At 42.4% G+C, this 19437-nt stretch overlaps 1 protein-coding gene across 1 annotated transcript; it reads right to left on the reverse strand.

Moving 5' to 3' along the window:
- Window positions 1-1971: 1971 nt before the first annotated feature.
- Window positions 1972-12410, reverse strand: LOC143862178 (uncharacterized). Its single transcript, XM_077373183.1, has one exon. The coding sequence runs from the start codon at window positions 12279-12281 to the stop codon at window positions 9318-9320; it is 2964 nt and encodes a 987-aa protein (XP_077229298.1). The 5' UTR covers window positions 12282-12410; the 3' UTR covers window positions 1972-9317.
- Between the last annotated feature and the right edge of the window lie 7027 nt (window positions 12411-19437).

The raw sequence follows: 19437 nt of genomic DNA on the forward strand, positions 1-19437 counted from the left end.
AAGTTAAAACATTTCTGAAATAGAAGTTTAGATCAGATTGGAATATTCTAGAGCGCTTATTGATGTGGAAAAGAAGAAAATTTGTGGATGAATCTACAGAATTAATACAAATAATTTCCTTATGAAATTTCTTGTAAAATATCAATGCAAATAATTTACAAAATCGTATGAAGAAGGTAATTACTGACTTAATCATATGAAGAAGCTAATAACTGACTTAATCTGTCCCACCCAATCAGCTTTTATACGTATAGATATTCTTCTATTAATCCTACGATGGTTCATAACTCCCATTGTACAAAAATCGACATAGAAAAAACCTCTGGTGGTGTTGAGTAGAAATGCTCTCTTAAATTCTATAAGTAGCAGGGTTTCCATCATTATGATTTTGTTGGATCTCAGAATGCATCAGCTCTGCATATTTCTCAAATCTAAGTTAAAAAACTCCAAAAGTATATTTCAGAAGTTCAACTGGCTCAAAAAGGAGGTTCCTTTATCATCTCATTTGTTATGTACTGTTATGGAAATTATTGACAGAGAAATAGAAGAGGAGAGAACCATCACTCCATTTGCCAGTGGTATGCTTAAAGTTCTACACAAATTATTTGCTAATGATCTCATGCTATTCCCCAAAGCTGACATAAACTCCTCAACAACTCCAAGGGCAGCTCTGAAAAAATCCAAAATATATACTGGCCTTCAAGTGAACATTCAGAAGAACCAAGTTTCATATACTGATAATCAGTTAAGAGATGAAATGTTTTCAAGATTATAAATGAGTGAAGGGGAATTCCATATCATATATCTTGGTCTTTCATATTTCCATTAAAGAACCTCAAAATTGGAATACTTGCCTTGAACAGATCAGGCAAAAGAATAGGTGACTGGAAATCAAGATTTTATCTGAAGTCGCAGTTTCTTAACTTGATTAAATCTATTGTCAATAGTTATAAAAGTTCTTTGGACTGCAGCCTTTCAGATCCCAAATCTGGACAAATAGAAAAACTATTCTGAGATTTTCTTTGGTCAGGCCCAGATGTAACACATACTATTAATTGGGTAGATATTTGCTGGACATTTGCATTCTCTGAGTGGAATAAAGGAGCTCCCATTTATCACACCATGATGACATCATGATGTGAAATATTTGCAAGTAAAACACAGGTAGGATTGAATCCTTCACAGTATTGTTGGATATGGTTTTATTTCAACTTAATGGTTGCTACTTACCTACTAAATACAAAAAGGGACCTCTGAGAACTTCAATTACATCCTTGCTGATGTAATGTAATATGACCCTTATTATGATAAGATGACCATCCTGCTAAAAATCTCAACATATGAATGATGACCTTCAAACAGATGTCTGATTGAACAATTTAGAGGATATTGAATTACCATTCAAAAAATTTTTAGAGGATATTGAATTGTTTTATCTACTGAACACACTTTAAAACCTGTATTGTCTCTTCATGGCATGCCAAAGAATTTTCAAGAATTCCTATGAACAAGCTTGCTGATGAATAATAAGTTATAAAATAAGTTACTGTCTCTTGCAATTGAAAAAAAAAAGTGTAACATTCTGTCACTGTTACCTTTTGCTAGACATGAGTCGATTGTTCTTAATGTTGGAAGCATTGTCATTGTAGGGGCAGGACCAACGAAGCAGGATTCTTCCCTGGGAGCCTTCGATTCCCGTTTTGATTCCCGCTTTCGATTCCCGCTCTGGCAACCATGGGCATGACACGAAATGCCAGCCCAACGCGTCAACATTTTTTTAGATGGCAATGAAATATTCAGCTGGAAGCTGTGGCGGATATTGGCTGATAATTTAAGAAAGCTAACAACAATGTTACACATTTCCTTCTTTCTCCGGATTCCAGGGCAGCAAAAGGATGTGTCCTGGCAGTAGGGCATTTAAGAAGACTCAAACTCTTCCGATGATCTAACAATATTGAGGATGAAAGGCAAATCTGAAGCCCCCAAATATTTACTTCTCAGCTCAGCATATTTACTTTACAAGCCGTAGATATCCGAGCATGTTTACATCTGAAGAAGGAAGCCGCTGATGAGTTCTCGTCGTCCGATGAGGTAGCCAAGAAGAAAAGGGGCTCTGGAAACCTGTTGTCTCGGCCCGGACTCGTTGCTGGGGGAGGAGTTGAGTTCGTTAAGGATTGCAGAAAAGCTTCAAAGTAGGGATCCACGGGAGTTGGGCTCCGTCTCCGGCGGGTCCCCCGTCTGTTGGGCATTATGGCCGGGTTCGTTTCTCCTTCTCTGTTGCCAGGTGGCTCTACTTCGTCATTATCAGATTCGGCCGTCCCTTGACCTTCTTCTTCTTCTCCTTCTTCTTCTTCTCCTTCTTCTCCTTCTTCCGTCTCTTCGTCTCCCTCGGTGCCGGCGCTTTCTGTTTCTGAGGCCGAGCATTCAACTGTGTACACATCTGGTTCATCATACTCTGTTTCGGTTTCTGACTCTTCCTCCTCATCAAATTCTTCTTCTTCTCCTGTGCCATCCTCGGAAGTTGACGGAGAAAGGGGTCTGCACATCGTGTAGTGGTTGTAGTCGGGACTCCTAGGAGGTTAGTTATGGAGGAATTCACGAAGAATATGCGCTCTAGTGGATTGGAGTGGAATCGTTTACACTTCTGCCCTGATATTGGTAATCGGATTCCCGTTGACAAGCGGGCCTCAGATGGCAGGTGGCATCTGAAGAAGAGCCGCCGTGAAGAGCGGCTTCAACGAGTACTTGAGAAAAGGAAAGCCAGTAATTTGGGAGACTGGCGTTGCTCCAAATGCCGATTTGTCAACTTTCGCCGACGCCCGGAATGCTACAGATGTAGGAAAGTCTGGTCCGGATTTGACCTTAATCTCCCAGGTGGTGGACAGCGTCCCCTTTTGCCCAGATTAACCAGTTATGTGCAGTCGAAGCTTTCGCCGAATCTTCCGGAGCAGAAGGAGGCGGGGGGCCCTCAGAGGCACATTATTGAGGCTACCGGGCCTCAGCGGGAGTCGGTTGATACTGAAATCGGCTCGAAGGAGTCGGCGAATATCTTTCAGTGCCCAGAGGAAATATGGGCTGCATCCATTGAGTTGGGCTCTAGATTTGATCTCCACAGCACCTTTTGGGGTAATCTTGCCACAAAATCAATGACGGACCACTATCAGCTCAAAATGTGGTTAAAAGGTGTTTCGGGCACGTCAGCTGAGTTTGAGATATTCCAGATAGCTCCTGGGGAGGTGGCTATAACCTCCTCTCCGGAAGCCTTCGTGGTGGATTGCAGACGTCGATGGATGAATGCTTCGGATACTCCTTTCACAGAGATATGTGCTTGGAAGGAAAAATTCCCCGGGAACTTTACGTACTCATGGTGGTCGATAGAAGGACTCCCTCCTCACGCATGGTTGGTGGAAAACTTCCGGAAAATAGGATGTCGTATCGGTAGAGTGCTAGCAACAGCTGCTTCCTGTGATGAAGGTCGAGGGTATGAGAAAGCTTCCATTTTCCTCATGACTTCTTCAGCTTCCCCAGATTCCGTGCGTTTACCAGTTTACATCGATGAATTGGTGCATTGGGTGTCGGCCTCAAGAAATCCTACTACTCCGCTCCAACGAGTTATTCCGGCAACTGAAGTTTCTCGAAATTGGTCGGAAAATATTGGTTTTTTCGGTAAGAAGTGGCCGGAGAAGAAGAGGGCGCAGGTTAGTCCTCAAGGAGCGAAGTGTCTAACACACGCTTCGTCCTTTAGTTCTCCTCCTGTTTACGTGGAAATAGATGAGAGGGTTAGCGTAAGAAGGCTTGAAAAGGGGAAGGGACCAAGACAAATAGCGGCTAGTCTACTTTGTCAGAAATACGTGGCGGATGGAGAGACTGCATGTAGCTGGAAGACAAAAAGCTTTCCCGGCTCAACTTCCCAGACTCTCATATCTCCCTTAATTCAAATGGACTCGCCCTATCCGTTGGATCAAGGGAGTATGCAACTGTGGGCCCATCCTCTTCAGTCACAGGGAGTGGGCCGGTCTGTTGTAGATAACTTTGAGCTCTCGCCTTTCAACACTTATCCTCCGGTCTTGGCCCAGCTAGTGGGCTTTTCTGCATTAGTCCATAGCCCATTTTCACCTAATCTTCAAGTATCGGGTCTAAGGGATCAATCGCTCTTTTCGCAATCCCGCTCTCTTCGTCTCGGTGATTGGCGAGAAAAAGAAAACCCTCGTCTCAAGGTCAATCTAGCGGAGGCTTTCGCTGGTGTCTCCTCTTTTGATCCTTTCATAGAAGGAATTCACGAAGGTGAAAATTCTCGTATCATGGTCAACCTGGCGGAGGCTAGAGTAGGTGTTTCCTCTGTGGACCATCTGGTTGACGGAATTCAGGAAGGTGACATTTTGCTTCGGAGGGAAGTGGTGGATCCGGTCGGTGGAGCCTGCACAGCTCTAGTTAATTCATCCTGGGTGCTTTCAATCCCTGAGGAGGCACATCGGGGTGTGGTATCGGGCAAAGACATTTGCTGCAGCCAAGATCGGGGTGATTCCTCCACCCTAGGATTAATCGATGTCTGTCATGATAATTTGCTGTCCGATCCTTCTCCATCTGGGAGTTGGAAGTTTTCGGTGGAAGGCGTTGATGGTGGCGGAGTTCCGGATTCAAATGAGGACTTCGTAAGTGACAATTTAGCTTTAGCTTTGAGCGTGGAGGAGAATATTAGTCCTCTCTCATGGGTAGATCCTAAATCATAAATTTTGAAATTTTTTGTGAATCATATAATTTCAACCAGCAGAGTTCTGGGCTTATCATACTCCGGGCCGGAGGACCAATTACGCACTATGTTCAGAGTGGCGGAGCGTCGTGAAATGGAACACAGAACCTTTTCTGATCCTTCCAGTGTTGAAGGAGTCAGGAAGATGCTGCGCGAGCTAACCAAGTTGAAATCGGATGTCAATTATGATACATCTCCTGTCTGTAAAAGAGGAGTTCGCCATGCGAGAGGTTCAAGTAGGATGAGTCCGCGGGTAAGTGCTCAAAGGTCGTCTGTTCGCCCATGCTGATTCTTTCTTGGAATGTTAATGGGCTGGGGTCTCTGGAGAAGAAGGCACAGGTTAAAAACTTAGTGAAACGACATAAGCCGGATATAGTTTGTATTCAAGAAACAAAAATGGGGGTGGCAAATAGCGCTTTGATCCGAAGTCTAGGCGGCAACTCCAATTGGGAGTGGCTCTCTTTGGCCGCTGTAGGGGCAGCAGGAGGTATTCTAGTGATGTGGGATCAATCCAAATGGGTGCTTCAGGATTCATGGGTAGGTCAGTTCTCAGTCTCAATAGTTCTTGGTCAGATGGGCACACAAAAAGTTACTACCTTTTCAGGCATCTATGGTCCAACACTTCGATCAGCAAAGCAACAGTTCTGGACCGAACTTATATTGATCAGGGGTAAATGGGGACATCTGTGGTGCTTAGGGGGCGACTTTAATGAAATCAGACGGGTCGAAGAAAGACAAGGGTGCCGCAGAATTTCACAACATATGCTAGAGTTTTCCGATTTCATTGCTGAAACTGAACTTCTCGATATTCCACTTATGGGGGCTAAATTCTCTTGGTCCCGAAACTCATTGAAAAGTCGTTTAGATCGCTTCTTGTTTTGCAATGGTTGGCTCTCATTGTTCCCGGCAGTGTGTCAGAAGGCGATTGTACATTCAGTGTCTGATCATTGCCCGATAGTTCTGGATCCACGACTGGATTCATGGGGTCCATCGCCTTTTCGATTTCAGATAGGATGGTTAGAAATTCCTCACATGATTGAGCGGATGGGCGGATGGTGGGAATCACATAAAGTGGAAGGGGCAGCCGATTGGGTCATAGGGGCTAAACTTCGTTATGTGAAAAAAAGACTCATAGAGTGGGACTCTCTCAGACAAGAGGCTCTCCGCGATCGCCAATCTTGGCTACAAAATCGGATGCGGGTCTTATCTTTGGCCGATGAAGCGCGGTCAGCTACAGAGGACGAGTTGCACGAGTTGGGAAAAATTAAGGAGGAACATAAAGGATGCCTCCTTCAGGAAGAAATTTTATGGAGGCAGAAGTCCCGAGTTAGTTGGCTAAAGCAAGGAGATAAAAATACTGCTTACTTTCATAACATAGCCAGTGCACGGAGGTGGAATAATAGGATTGAGGTTTTAGAAGTGCAGGGTTCCCTTTCGGATAGTAAAGAGGCGATTACTGAGGAAATTCTGGACTACTACAGGCAGTTATATTCAGCCGAAGATATTTTACGACCTACTTTGGAAGCGGTGAGCTTTACCTGGCTTGATGCTTCTAGTCGCTCGGGGCTCGAAGGCCCCTTTTTGGTTGAAGAGGTGGAGAAAGGGGTGTTCTCCATGCATCGTGACAAAGCGCCGGGGCCGGATGGTTTCTGTCTTGCTTTTTTTCAGGATTGTTGGGAGTACGTAAAGGGAGATGTCATGGCCTTCTTTCAAGCGTTCCATGCTGGGTCGAAGCTGGATCGGGGAACAGGTGCCACCTTCCTTGCTCTCATCCCCAAAGTTAAGGGAGCAGTGAAGATTTCCGAGTTTCGGCCGATCAGTTTGGTAGGTTGTTTATATAAGCTATTGTTTAAAGTGTTGGCAGACCGGCTCAAGAGGGTACTCCCCTTTATCATCTCAGAGAACCAATGTGCTTTTGTTGCCCAGCGACAAATTTTAGACTGCTTGATGGTGGCCAATGAAGTGGTGGATAACATGGCAAAGTCAGGGAAGCAAGGTATTATTTGTAAGCTAGATATGGAAAAAGCGTATGACAGGGTGGATTGGCAGTGTCTGGACTATCTTTTACAAAGAATGGGCTTCGGGAGAACATGGTGTGGGTGGATCCGTAATTGTCTATCTTCAGCTTACTTTTCAATTCTGATTAATGGCTCCGCACATGGGTTCTTTCAATCGTCTCGAGGATTAAGACAGGGGGATCCTCTATCTCCCTTTCTATTTGTCATTATAGCGGAAGCCCTCAGTGTGCTGTTAAAGAAAGGTCGAGTGGAGGGGTTGATTTCCGGGGTAGATTGTAGCGACTCTGGTTTTCAGGTCTCGCATTTGCAATTCGCGGACGATACTTTACTCTTTAGTTCTTCCCAGGCCTTACAGATTCTTAATCTTAAGGCTATTCTCCGGTGCTATGAGTTAGTGACAGGTCTTCGTTCCAACTTCTCAAAATCTCGTCTCTACGCTTTGAATATGTCCGCCGAAGGAGCTTCCGCTCTAGCGACTATTATGGGATGTTCCTTGCAGAGTTTGCCGGCCTCTTACCTGGGATTGCCCCTGGGAATAGGTCGACCTCGAAAATGTGCATGGGATCCCATTGTGGACCGAATTGAGTGAAGGCTTGATACATGGAAGAGGAACTTACTATCTAAAGGTGGCAGGTTAACCATGATCAAAGCTGCTTTGGCCAATATACCCATTTATCAGCTATCATTATTCAAATGCCCAGTGTCTGTGGTTAAGCGTATCGAACAGATTCAACGACGATTTTTGTGGGGGGGTTTAGCGTCGCAGCGGGTCATGGCGCTAGTGAGTTGGGAATCGGTGTGTATGCCCCTTCAAGGGGGAGGCCTCGGTATTCGGAGAATCAAGCAGCTCAACCAAGCACTGTTGGGTAAATGGTTATGGAGATTTGGTGAGGAGAAGTCCAGACTATGGGCTAGAGTAATCGCAGGTAAATATGGTGTTGCTCCAGGTGAATGGACTACCTTGAATATCTTCAACAAACCGGGGGTGACGATTTGGCGAGATATCCTAAGCCTATCACCGCTCTTTGATCGTGAAATCAGGTATCGTGTGTACTCCGGTGAGCGGATATCCTTCTGGCCCATGCGGTGGTGTTTGTCTGTACTGCTCCAAGCCCTATTCCCGGATCTTTTACTAGTTACAGCTGATAAGTATATCTTTGTGAAAGATTGTTTTGAATATGTTGGAGGAAAAGTTATATGGCAGCCTCCTTTCCGTCGGAATTTCTTTGACCGCGAATTGCCCTCGGTGACGAACTTATTTCAGATTCTGGATCAGAATTATGTTAGTGTCTCTGGGAAAGACAAACGATTGTGGGCAGCTTCTCGGTTGGGTCTTCAGGCAGCTTCTCGGTAAAGTCTTTCTATAATAGTCTGGTGCCTTTTGAGGTAAATCATCTGGTAGCAAAGGTGTGGAAAACAAAGGCGCCCCCTAGAGTGCTTCTTCGGTTGGGCGGCAATAAGGAATCGAATACAAACAGTGGACTTCCTGCGTCAAAGGCACATGTTGATTGTGGATCACTGTACTTTATGCCTTGCATCAGGGGAGTCGGTAGACCACATTTTCATCCATTGCCGAGTAGCTAGGGAGATTTGGGGGAAGCTTCTAGCCCGATTTGGAATCATATGGGTGTTCCCTTCATGTTTGCAAGATCTGTTTGCCGGCTGGGGATGTATACCTTGGGGAAGCAAGGGAAGGCGATTGTGGTGGCTATCTTTAATGGCGGTATTATGGGTAATATGGACAGAAAGGAACTCTCGGATCTTTGATGGGAAAGCTAAATCTCCGTTCTTTTTATTTATTAAGGTCATTTCGCTTACGATCTCCTGGGCTAGAGCCTTGCCGTTATTCCGTTTCGTGTCGGCATTTGAACTGTGGGAAGGGTGGATGGTAGTGTGCCATAGCAAGGAAGTTCTGCAGGTATCCATTCAGCATTGGAGCCCTCCTCACGAAGAGCATGTTAAATTAAATTTTGATGGTTCAAGCTTGGGCAACCCAGGCCCTGCAGGGATTGGTGGAGTATTACGAGATAGCAATGGTGTCGTCCTGAAGGCTTTTTCTGGTCCAATCGGCATAGCTGATTCGAATGAGGCTGAGGTAAGGGCTGCGCATCAAGGCATTGTAAGTTTGGTTAAGGGAACATCAGACAGCTGTGTTGTGGAGGGTGACTCGCTGAATGTTATAAGATGGCTCAAGGGACCTCGGCCTCCCCCATGGCGCTTTCTTAAATTCTTTGACGAGATTACAGATCTCCTACAGGGGCGGCCGGTATCTTTTAATCATGTGAGACGCTCTGCTAATGACGTAGCAGATAAGTTAGCAAAAGATGGCGTATCGCAGCAGGCTTTAGAACTCTATGATTTTCTCCCGCCCTAATTGTATTACTATAGTCTGTTTTTATTTTTCTGTGCTGTAAGGGGGACACCCTCAGTCTTCTTTTAATATACTTGCTACCATTAAAAAAAAAAAGATATCCGAGCATGTTGGTGTAGAAGAATTATTATTAAGTAATACGCTCATTAGCAACTCTCTCTAATATTTGCATTACAAATCAGTCTTTCCCAACATCTGCCAATTTGTAGCACTCACCAACCAAGTCACTTAAAGTAGTATTATTTGGCACCTGGCCAATTTTAACCATACCCTGCAAAAGTTGTTCAGCTTCATCTATACGACCTTCTCTGCATAAATCACAGATTAATGCACTACAACTAGCAATATCTACGTCGATCCCTCCATCCACCATTTCATTGAATAACCTCAACGCTTCTGAAAAGTCGCCTCTTTTGAAAAGAACATTTATAAGTGCAATGTATGCACTACCACTCATTGACTTACCTTCCACCAAAATCTCATTCCTCAACCTAAAGGCTTCCACCAAGTTCCCCTCATTACAGTGAAAATGGATCATCACACTGGACATGACTTTGTCTGGTTTAATGCCCTTTGCCACCATCTCTTCATATAACATGCGTGCCTCAACCATGTTCCCTTTTCTACTGTGCCCATCAATAAGTGATGTGTAAGTGACAGCATTTGGCATCAGACCCCTTTCTTGCATCACCAAGAAGAGCCTATTTGCTTCCTCCAAATTTCCTCCCTTGATAAATCCATCAATCATGGTCGTGTAGGTCACGTTATCTGGCATTACCCCCTTATCAATCATAGCTTCCAACAATTGGCTGGCTTCATTCAGCTTACGAAATTTGCATAGCCCATCAATTAAAGTGTTGAAAGAAAGTGTAATCACAAAACCTTTCTCCACCATTTCCTCAAACAATTCAATAGCCTTCTCCAAGTTCCCTCCCTTGCAGCATCCATCAACAAGAGCATTATAAACAAAACTATCTGGCATGACCCCCCTCAATGGCATTTCATCATATAACCTAAATGCCTCTGTTACATTTCCTGATTTGCACAACCCATTGATCATTATGGAATAAGTCACCTCATTTGGTACCAAACCTTTCTCTAAGATGATTGTGAAAAATTCATTAGCCTTCTTGTTGTCACCTGACTTCCATAGGCCATCAATTAAAGTATGATAGGTAACAATATTTGGCTCTATATTTTTACTGCACATTTCATCATAAAGTTGAAGAGCTTTCTCTATCTCACCCTGCTTACAAAACCCAAATATAAGAGCACTGTAACTGAATACATCAGGAACTAAGCCCTTCTCTTGAAGTTCTGAGAAAATACCCATTGCATCCTGCATCTTCCCGGCCTTTGAGAGGCCATGAATGAGAACAGTGTATGTTTGCACGTTGGGGAGCACAGCTCTTCCCAGCATAGAATGAAATGTAGAGAAGGCTTCTGTTATGTTATCTGCTTTACAGTGCCCATCAATAAGAGCTGTATAAATAACATCATTTGGCACTAAACCACGTCCTAGCATCTCCTTGAAATACCCATCTGCCTCATTCATTTCCCCAGCCTTACTATGTCCTTGGATGAAAGCCCCATACGTAAATGCATTAGGAACTAGTCCTCTCTCCATCATATTTGCCAAGTAATTCCTGGCTTTTTCCATCTTCCCCGCCTTGCAGAGGCCGACTATAAGAGAGTTGTAGCAAAAGACGTCGGGCACAACACCTTTTTCGGCCATCCTCTCAAAAACCTTACATGCCTCTTCAACTCTACCTTCTCTACAGTGACCCGTAATAAGAGTCGTATAGATAACGGCATTTGGCTGCAGCCCCCTCGCAGCCATTTCCTCCAAAACAACATTTGCTCTATGTAAATCCCCGCAACGGCAGAGCCCATTAATCATTACACTATAAGTTAGTTGGTTAGGCACTACATTTCTCCTTTTCATTTCATCAAACAGCTCAAATGCACTACCTAAATTCTGCTCTTTACAATGACCCTCTATAATTAAATTATAAGCAAATGCATCTAATTTCCAACCCATCCCAACCATCTCATTCAAAAGCTCATGGGCCTTCTCCATCATTCCAATCTTACACACACCACGAATAAGTATGTTATAGGTGACCACATTTGGCTGAATTCCACACGCTACCATTTCATCTCTCGCCCTGAAAGCCTCCTCTACACTGCCTTCTCTCATAAGCCCATCAATAAAAGCAGTGTAAGTTATGTAACTAGGCTTCAGACCCATATCAGACATCTCCTTAAGTACCAATTTTGCTTCTTTCAATTGCCTTTCCTTGCACAACCCGCTTACAAACGCATTGTAAGTCACTACATTTGGACTACAACCCTTTTGCCCCATCTCAATAAAGACCCTTTTTGCCTCTTTGATGTTTCCAACCTTACAAAAAGCACTGATCAAAGAGGTGAAAGTGTAAACATCAGGTGATATTTTTGCCTCCAATATCCCATCATAAACCTTCCAAAATAGAGTCATCCTATCAGCCTTTAACAGATCATTCAAAAGTGAATTACAACACCTCAAACTAGGCAAAAATCCAGCATTTTTCAACCCTAACATCACATCCACAGCTTCCCCCAACATACCCAATTTCTTAAATGTATCAACCAGCACATCAAAAACAATAAAATTAGACCCATTACAAACCCTAAAGCTATCGACAATCGAATTCAATACGGAATTTACAGAAACCGCCGAATGGTTTCGAATCATTCGCTCTAACAGACCGTTGGCGGTCCCAAACATGTTGGAATTACAGAGAATTACAGCAAGAAGTGAAAAGGAATTTAGGGTTTGAGGAATACGCATTTGAATTTCTGACCAGTAAAAGAAATTGAGGAGGCGTTTGGGGTCTATTACCTGGTTTTGATGAAGAACGGTGTTGATTATTTCTGGGTTTAGCTTGTTGGGTATGTCTGAGGCAGCCATGAGAGTCTGCCAATTTGAGTGTTTGAGAAGATTGCTGATTTTTTTGGGGTAATCGGTGTCATTGTGTAGGGATTCTTTGATGGATTGTAAGGTAGAAAAGTTTGTGCGTTTGAAAGGAGTTGGGATTGATGGATTGGTGCCATTTTTAGATGGGAAAAGGAGAGGTTTTTTGTGTGGGATTCTTCTCATTTCTAAGCTTGAAAAACAAAGGAAAACGAGACTCGTTTGCTGTTCTGATGAGGAGAGCTTTGAGTTGGAATCGAGGTTTGGATTTGGACTCTCTCTCTCTCTCTCTCTCTCCACCCACACACACAAACCCAACGTGCGAGTCATTGGACTACTGGAGTAGCTGACTAGGCATAATGAGATTGAGAAAGCAGATCTTACCACCTGGATCAACGGTGACGATCGATCATAGTGTTCCCAACGGAATCGAGACCGTTGATCTGGTAGAACGGTATTAGCCTTGCTTTTGTTGGCGGAAATCTAGGCTCCGTTCACTTGTTTTTTAACTGCAGGAAAAGAAAGGAAAGGAAAAGAATCTGACGTGGAAAACTGGAAAAGAAAGGAAAAGAAACTGTGAGAAAATTCTTTTTTCCCGTTGTTCACTTGGTCGAGAAAGGAAAAAAAGTATGCAGGCAAAGTGGTTTTCTCAGGAGCAGTGATAAATCGACTCCCTAAATGGATGAATCGACTCCCCATGTGTCTCTCTCTCCTCTTTCTCTCTCTAACCTAGAGGAGAGAGAAAGACACATGGGGAGTCGATTTATCACTCCCCAATGGATTTTCTCATCCTTTTGGTGAGAAAATTTAGAGGGAAAGTGCAAGAAAGTTGATTTTCCATGTAATTATTTATATTTTCCACGTGTGTAAATCCGCTTTCCCGAGAAAACGAGTGAACGGCGGAATATGTCCAATCATGTCCAATCACGAGAAAATTTGACTTACTTTCTTCTCCTTTCTTTTCTCGAGAAGGCGAGTGAACAGAGCCCTAGAGAAACAGTACGGTGGACGGCCGTAAATGCACGTGTGGCGCAAAAATACAGTGGGGCTGACATTTTTTGGGTGACCCAAACCTTTCATTTGTTGGGCCCTCACATAGATAGGGTGTGCCAAGTAAATATTCTACAATGAATCGTGTTTTTATACGGTGTAAGCCCGTATAGTCCAGTATTTTTCATCCAATCTATTCTATTTGATGGCTTAATGGGCCACAACATAAATAGGTTGTGGAAACCATTTCAACAGAAAAAAAAAACATAAATAGGTTGTGCCCCAAAAATCATATAATAGGATGATCTTAGCCCTCTTATCTATAGAGGAATGGCACATTACCCTGTGCTCTTTCAACCTCGGTTAATGTAGTAGTGTTGCACTCCTCTCCTATGAGAATAGTAAGGATTATCCGGCCTTGTTGAACATCTGCCCTCTAGCAAGAAATCTATCTTCTTCTGTAGCAGCAGTGGCATTCGAGGTTTTAGTACCAAGAAAGGAGGAGCGACTCGAATAGGGGAAATTCCCTTTTGTCGGTGTTTGTACTACTTCTGTGTCTATAACTTCAGGGAATTTTAGTAAGAAGACGGCAACCTTGCTCCGATCCCCGGATTGGAATAGGAAAATAGGGCTAGGCTATGCTCTCAGAGAGACTTCTCGCCACATTAAATCATTTGATTTAGCAGACCTCCGAACTGAGGGAGTCATAGAACAATCGTCAGGATTGATGCGGTGCGGATCAACATATGCTTTCTTCGAAGAAAAAAAAGAAGCAAACAGTTCACTCTACGGAAACCTCGATAGATCGGAGGGTTGGGATCATCCTATGGTGTGAGCCGTACAGGACTCTACTGGACTATACGGACTTGCACCGTACAAAAACTCGAATTGAGTCAAGGATCTAAAATCATCTGATCAATATGTTCTTTTGTCGCGGACCAGACCGAAAAATCCGATCATACTGACGGGGGGTTATCAATTAGGAAGGAACCTATTTTTGTAAAATTCCCTACCAAACACCCTTCGGCGAATTAGTAGAATAACCCACAAATTTGGTTGCATGACAATTAAAAGGCTTCAATGGTCATACATAGTGTCAATGAAATTACAAAAAAAATTCATTACAAGCAAAGAACATAACCCCTTGTAAGATATGCTTCTGCCGTTATCTAACGTTTGTTGATTTCTAATGGTCTAAAACAAGAATTTGATTTCAAAAGCTCTCAATCCCAGTAAAATTTTTGAGAACGACACACTATTATTAGCTAGAACTATCTCAACAAGAAATGGTAAGAAAAAAAAAGAACTTTGGAAACATTTTGAGGGGAGTTGAGAACACCTTTGGGTTCAAAGGTTAGGAAGTCCTTTGGCTTACAACCGATTATGACACTCACAATGAGAAAGGAATTCTCGAGGTTTGCTCTTTTAGAAAATGGACGTATATTGTGTAAATGAGGGTGCAAAGGTTAAGGCCCTGAAGATTGTGACTGCTAAACCGATTACTAGACCCAAATTTAAATGTAATTTTGAGTCCAATAATCAGTTTGACACTCACAATCGGTTGCCAGCTCCCACATCATATTTTTTGCGACTCTGGGTCCCAATATCAAGCCTTACAAGAAAATGAGGACATGTGCAGTCTAAAGCTCACATAAAACAAGAAACATGATCAGCCCTTAAGTACGGAGACTAGGGATCCCCTTGCTATCACATCTCATTGCTCCTTTTGCCTCTTTAGGGAGATCTCTCCAGGAGACTGAGAGACAGTCTTTCAATTAACTCACTTGAAATTCCAACTAGAATGAGATAGTCTTTAACAGGACTTTAGACAAACAACATGTGTGCGACTGCATTCACTAATAACATAGACCAGTAGGAGAAAAAAGAAGCTCCTTCTAAAGTGTGTGTGTGTAAAGAAATTTGTTCCAGCTGATTGCATGACATGTCTATGCCTTAAAACTTCAAATCCTCTAAAAAATCTGATGGCTTAATAAATGGAGCTAGCTCAAAAAATACGAGGCATTAACTGACTTAAATCGATTTATACAACCTGCTTCTCATTTTATAATAGAGCAATGGTTTGCATTTTATAATAGAGGCATGATTTTACACAAGCTTAAACATGCAGCTAGGAGCATGGATCACCGTACGGGGAAATTTTTTCCATGCGAGAGCATTTACGCACAATGCATTGATCACATCAATTTCTTTCCTTGCAGTTTCAAATCCATACTTAGCTCATGTATTTCTCACGAATTTGCACCCCGATTCCAGGAAAATCATTAGTAAACAGTAACCATAGGCGAAATGCACTTACAATTTGAGGGATACTTGGAATTTCTTTAACCCAGATTCTCCAAGGGAATCAGCCATTCCAATCAAGACGTGCTTGTGGAGACTTACTTGCAGCGGATATTTAGATAGGAATTCACTTCAAAGCCTCAGTAAATTCGCCAATTTCAACAGGAACGGAACACGAACCAGCAGAGATGACTTCCTGGATTTCCTTCTTTGATGATCTTTCTAATGAAAGCTCAGCTTTTAGAATTCTTGTAACCTAGCAATCTACAGGGTGAGATAGATGGAGAAAATGTGGAAAGCTTGCAATCCAAGCTTGATATTCGTCCTCCTTCCCACAAAAATACAAGCAAGAATTGTATTCTTGCAAAACTCCCAAAGTCCTCAAAATAAGAACCGTAATTCATTTCATCAAAACTCCCCAAACAAAAAAAGAAGGGAAATTATAAATGCGGCCCTTTTCATCACCAGGGACACCCAGCAGCAGTGTATCAATGACTGCAGAGGGGCTGATGTACTTCAAGTCAGAAGGATTCAGCGGATTTGATTTCTACGTACACTGCAGTTGAGTTGAGTGTCCCTGGTGATGAAAAGGGGCGCATCTATCATTTCCCAAAAAGAAATGGGCTTATATAGATGCCCTTACATAGGAAAAGACACAAATACCCTCACTAATGCTAAAAGACCATTAAGGGCTTTTAAAAAACAAAAATGGCAAAGCTACCATCTAGGCTAAACCTAATGGATCAAAACAAAATCCTAGCCTAATGAGCAAAAACATAGTTGATGTAAAGACTCCAATGAGACGCTTCTGCATCAGAATGCTTCTCACAGTGACTCATCTTCCTGTATCTCTTTTTTTTGCCACGCGAAACCAACTCATGGCCCTATGAAGGGTTGTATGCCAAATATCACAATTGATCTGGAATACTACTGCAAAAGCTCTTCATACTTCAGTGGTCATGTCACCGCTTACAAGCAAGTGATTTGTGTCTTCTTTTGGGTGCTTGCACCAGTTGCACATGCATGTGAAAAGGATACGAGCATTTTTAACTCTGGAATCTATGCCTATCGCTTCCTTGAATGTCTTCGAAATATGAAAACTAATTTTGGGTGGGATTTCATCCCACATGTAAGTCGCCCATTCGATAGTTGGGCTTGATTCACACACAACATTCCATGCCGTCTTTAGTCTGAAAGTTTCCACACTTAGGATGGGCTCTGTACCAACATATTTTTGCTACCATTTAAAGGAATCTGAGTGTTGAGGATATGCATGCAAATTCCAGTTTCTTTGACTATATAGGAGTTCCATAAGCTGGGTGTTAATATTGATCTTCATCCTGTTGTCGATATATTCAATGAGGGAGTGATGACCTATTCCATAAGCTGGGTGTTAATATTGATCTTCATCCTGTTGTCGATATATTCAATGAGGGAGTGATGACCTATCCATTTATCAATCCAAAAGAGAATTTCTCTAAGTCCAATCAGCCATCTACTGTTCTCTAGTCATTTTTCTCTGACACTTAATGCCTCTTCATTGTCTAGATGTTGTCTTTCTAATAGGCACAACATTTAAATGACTGTCTTTAACATGGATAGAGTTCATGAATTTGCTCCAAAGGGTAGTGTTCTCATGAAGCTTATGAAGTAACTTTAGCTGGTAAGCAGTGTAATAGTCATACAATGATTTTGTTCCTAGGTCTCCTTCCTTATTGGGTTTGCATATGTTACTCCAAGATACCGAACATTGCTTTCTTCCAAATTCTAAATGGCCACACCAAGAATTGGCCATGATACTATCTACTCTTTTGATGACAGTTTTAGGCTGACATAATGCTATTGGGATGCACAGGGGCATACTGGACAAAACATGGTTGATAGGAGTGAGCTTCCCTCCATTGGATAGAAGTTTGGCTTTCCACTCCTCCACTTTTTTCCGAACTTTTCCTATCAACTAGTCAAAAGATTCTATCTTCCATCTTCCTTTGAAAACGAGAGCCCCAAGGTGGTAGATGGGACCTTCCTTGTGGGAAAAAACATGTGGAGGTGATCACCTTGTCTAACACCCCTCGATGATTGAAATTAACCCTGTGGCTCCCAATTAATTAGAATTGAGTACCAACAGCCATAAATGGTCTCTTTAATATCCCTCCATTTGGCATTGAAGCCGAACCTCTCAATAACCTTCAAGATGAAGTTCCAATTTAGCCTATCATAAGCTTTTTCCACGCCAAGCTTCATCGCAATATTGCTGCCCCTACGTTTCTGATCTATGTATTCCATCATTTCTTGAGCTATGTTAATATTTTATGTTATGCTCCTGCCGCCTTCAACAAAAGCCCCTTGTTCCTGAGATATGATTTCGGAAGAAAAAGGGCAAAGCTTCTAACGAACAGTTTCGCAAGGATTTGTAGCAGAAGTTACATAAACTGATTGAGTGGTAATCTACGAAATGTTTAGGTTGGGAAACTTTGGGGATTAGTGTTATGAAGGTCGAGGTGTAGTGCTTTGGGAGCTTTCCCCTGCTCATGTGTATTGTTCCTCAATACTCAACTATATTTTTACATCAAAATTGATTCATCTCATATCAGAAAATTCCCAACTCAAATCCCAATCCCTTTTACTTTGCAATGTAACAAGGCAAGCCGAACTAAGGGCCACAACGGAACCACTTCGGATCCGACCCACCTATGTCTTAGTCACGATCCATTCAAATCTCTTATCGATCTGATTCGGATTGTTCTTCGGATCCTACTTCCAACACCCATTTCAAATCAGACCTTCTGTCAAAGTGTCCTAGTGGGTCCTACTTACATTTTACAAAGTTAAAATTCTCAAAAGAAGGCAAGAACAAACGTGACTGGTAGCTACGAGGATGAGTCGTAGCAGCGAAAACGCAATGGGCTAGGGACTTAGGGTCAATGGTTAGAAAGGGAATAGAAGGGGGTGACTCGATGAGAGGTGAATGAAAATTTTCTAAAATAGGAATCATTCGAAAAAATGCACGACTTATTTTTACTATAATATCCCTAAATTAATACTTGAAGCTATAAAAAAGGGATTTGCTAGTGTCCATCGCAGAAGGCATTTCGCGGATGGGCTGTTGCATGTGAGAGCAGCCACACATGCTCACTTTTCAGCAGATTTTGTCTTCATTCATGACATGGCTGCTCTCACATGCAACAGCCCATCCGTGAAATCCCTTCTGCGATGGACGCTAGCAAATCCCTGTAAAACAATAGAGGGTACTTTTGTAAATTGTATAATAAAATCGGATTTAGGACTGTCCCACGGGCTTTTGTCGGTTTTCTGGATCCGATTGGAAATAATTTCAGATCCTATACCATTCAAAAAAATAAAAATAAATAAATAAATAAATTCAGATCCTATGATAGGGTCCCGAAATTTGTCCATCGATCCTGGTAATGTGTCTAGATCCTGTCCGTTTAAGTTTGGATTCAGATAGTCCATCGGACCGTTTGGGTCCATTGACACCCCTACACCCAACCCTAGTCAATATAATAAGTCTAATCGCAAAGTTATAGAGGAAGCTAATGAATAAATCAGATTAGCATTTCAAGGCTACAAGCACCTAAAATTGCACAAGTAGTAAGCATGGAATCCACCATTTTACTAAAATTTTCATTTTACGGATGTATTTTGTAAAATTGAAATCTAGAACCTTGAGAGAGGGACCTGAAAATATGTAGAACCCAAAACCCATAAGAGAGAGAGAGAGAGAGAGAGAGAGAGAGAGAGAGAGAGAGAGAGAGAGAGAGACGTGTGTGTGTGTGTATATATATATATATATATATATATATATATATATATATATATATATATATATATATATGAGGATATGGTTTGTGTGCAGCTGCACAGATAAGCTTATCTGTGCACGGCTCACAAACCATAGGGGGGGCCACAGTTTTGGGGGGATCCAAAGCATTCACTTGGAAGGCCCTTCCATGGATAGGGTGTGTACCAAAAATCAGCCCTATAGGATCATCCTAACCCTGCCATTTGTGGAGGGAAAAAATGGGCAGAA

The sequence above is a fragment of the Tasmannia lanceolata genome, unplaced genomic scaffold, assembly GCF_043159265.1.
Source record: "Tasmannia lanceolata isolate RefF3 unplaced genomic scaffold, GAP_Taslan_0.1 ptg000037l, whole genome shotgun sequence".
Classification (NCBI taxonomy): Eukaryota; Viridiplantae; Streptophyta; class Magnoliopsida; order Canellales; family Winteraceae; genus Tasmannia; species Tasmannia lanceolata.

Bases quoted from the DNA above. Each gene is read 5' to 3' on its own strand.
- LOC143862178 (XM_077373183.1), bottom strand. From the start codon at position 12,281: ATGAGAAGAATCCCACACAAAAAACCTCTCCTTTTCCCATCTAAAAAT.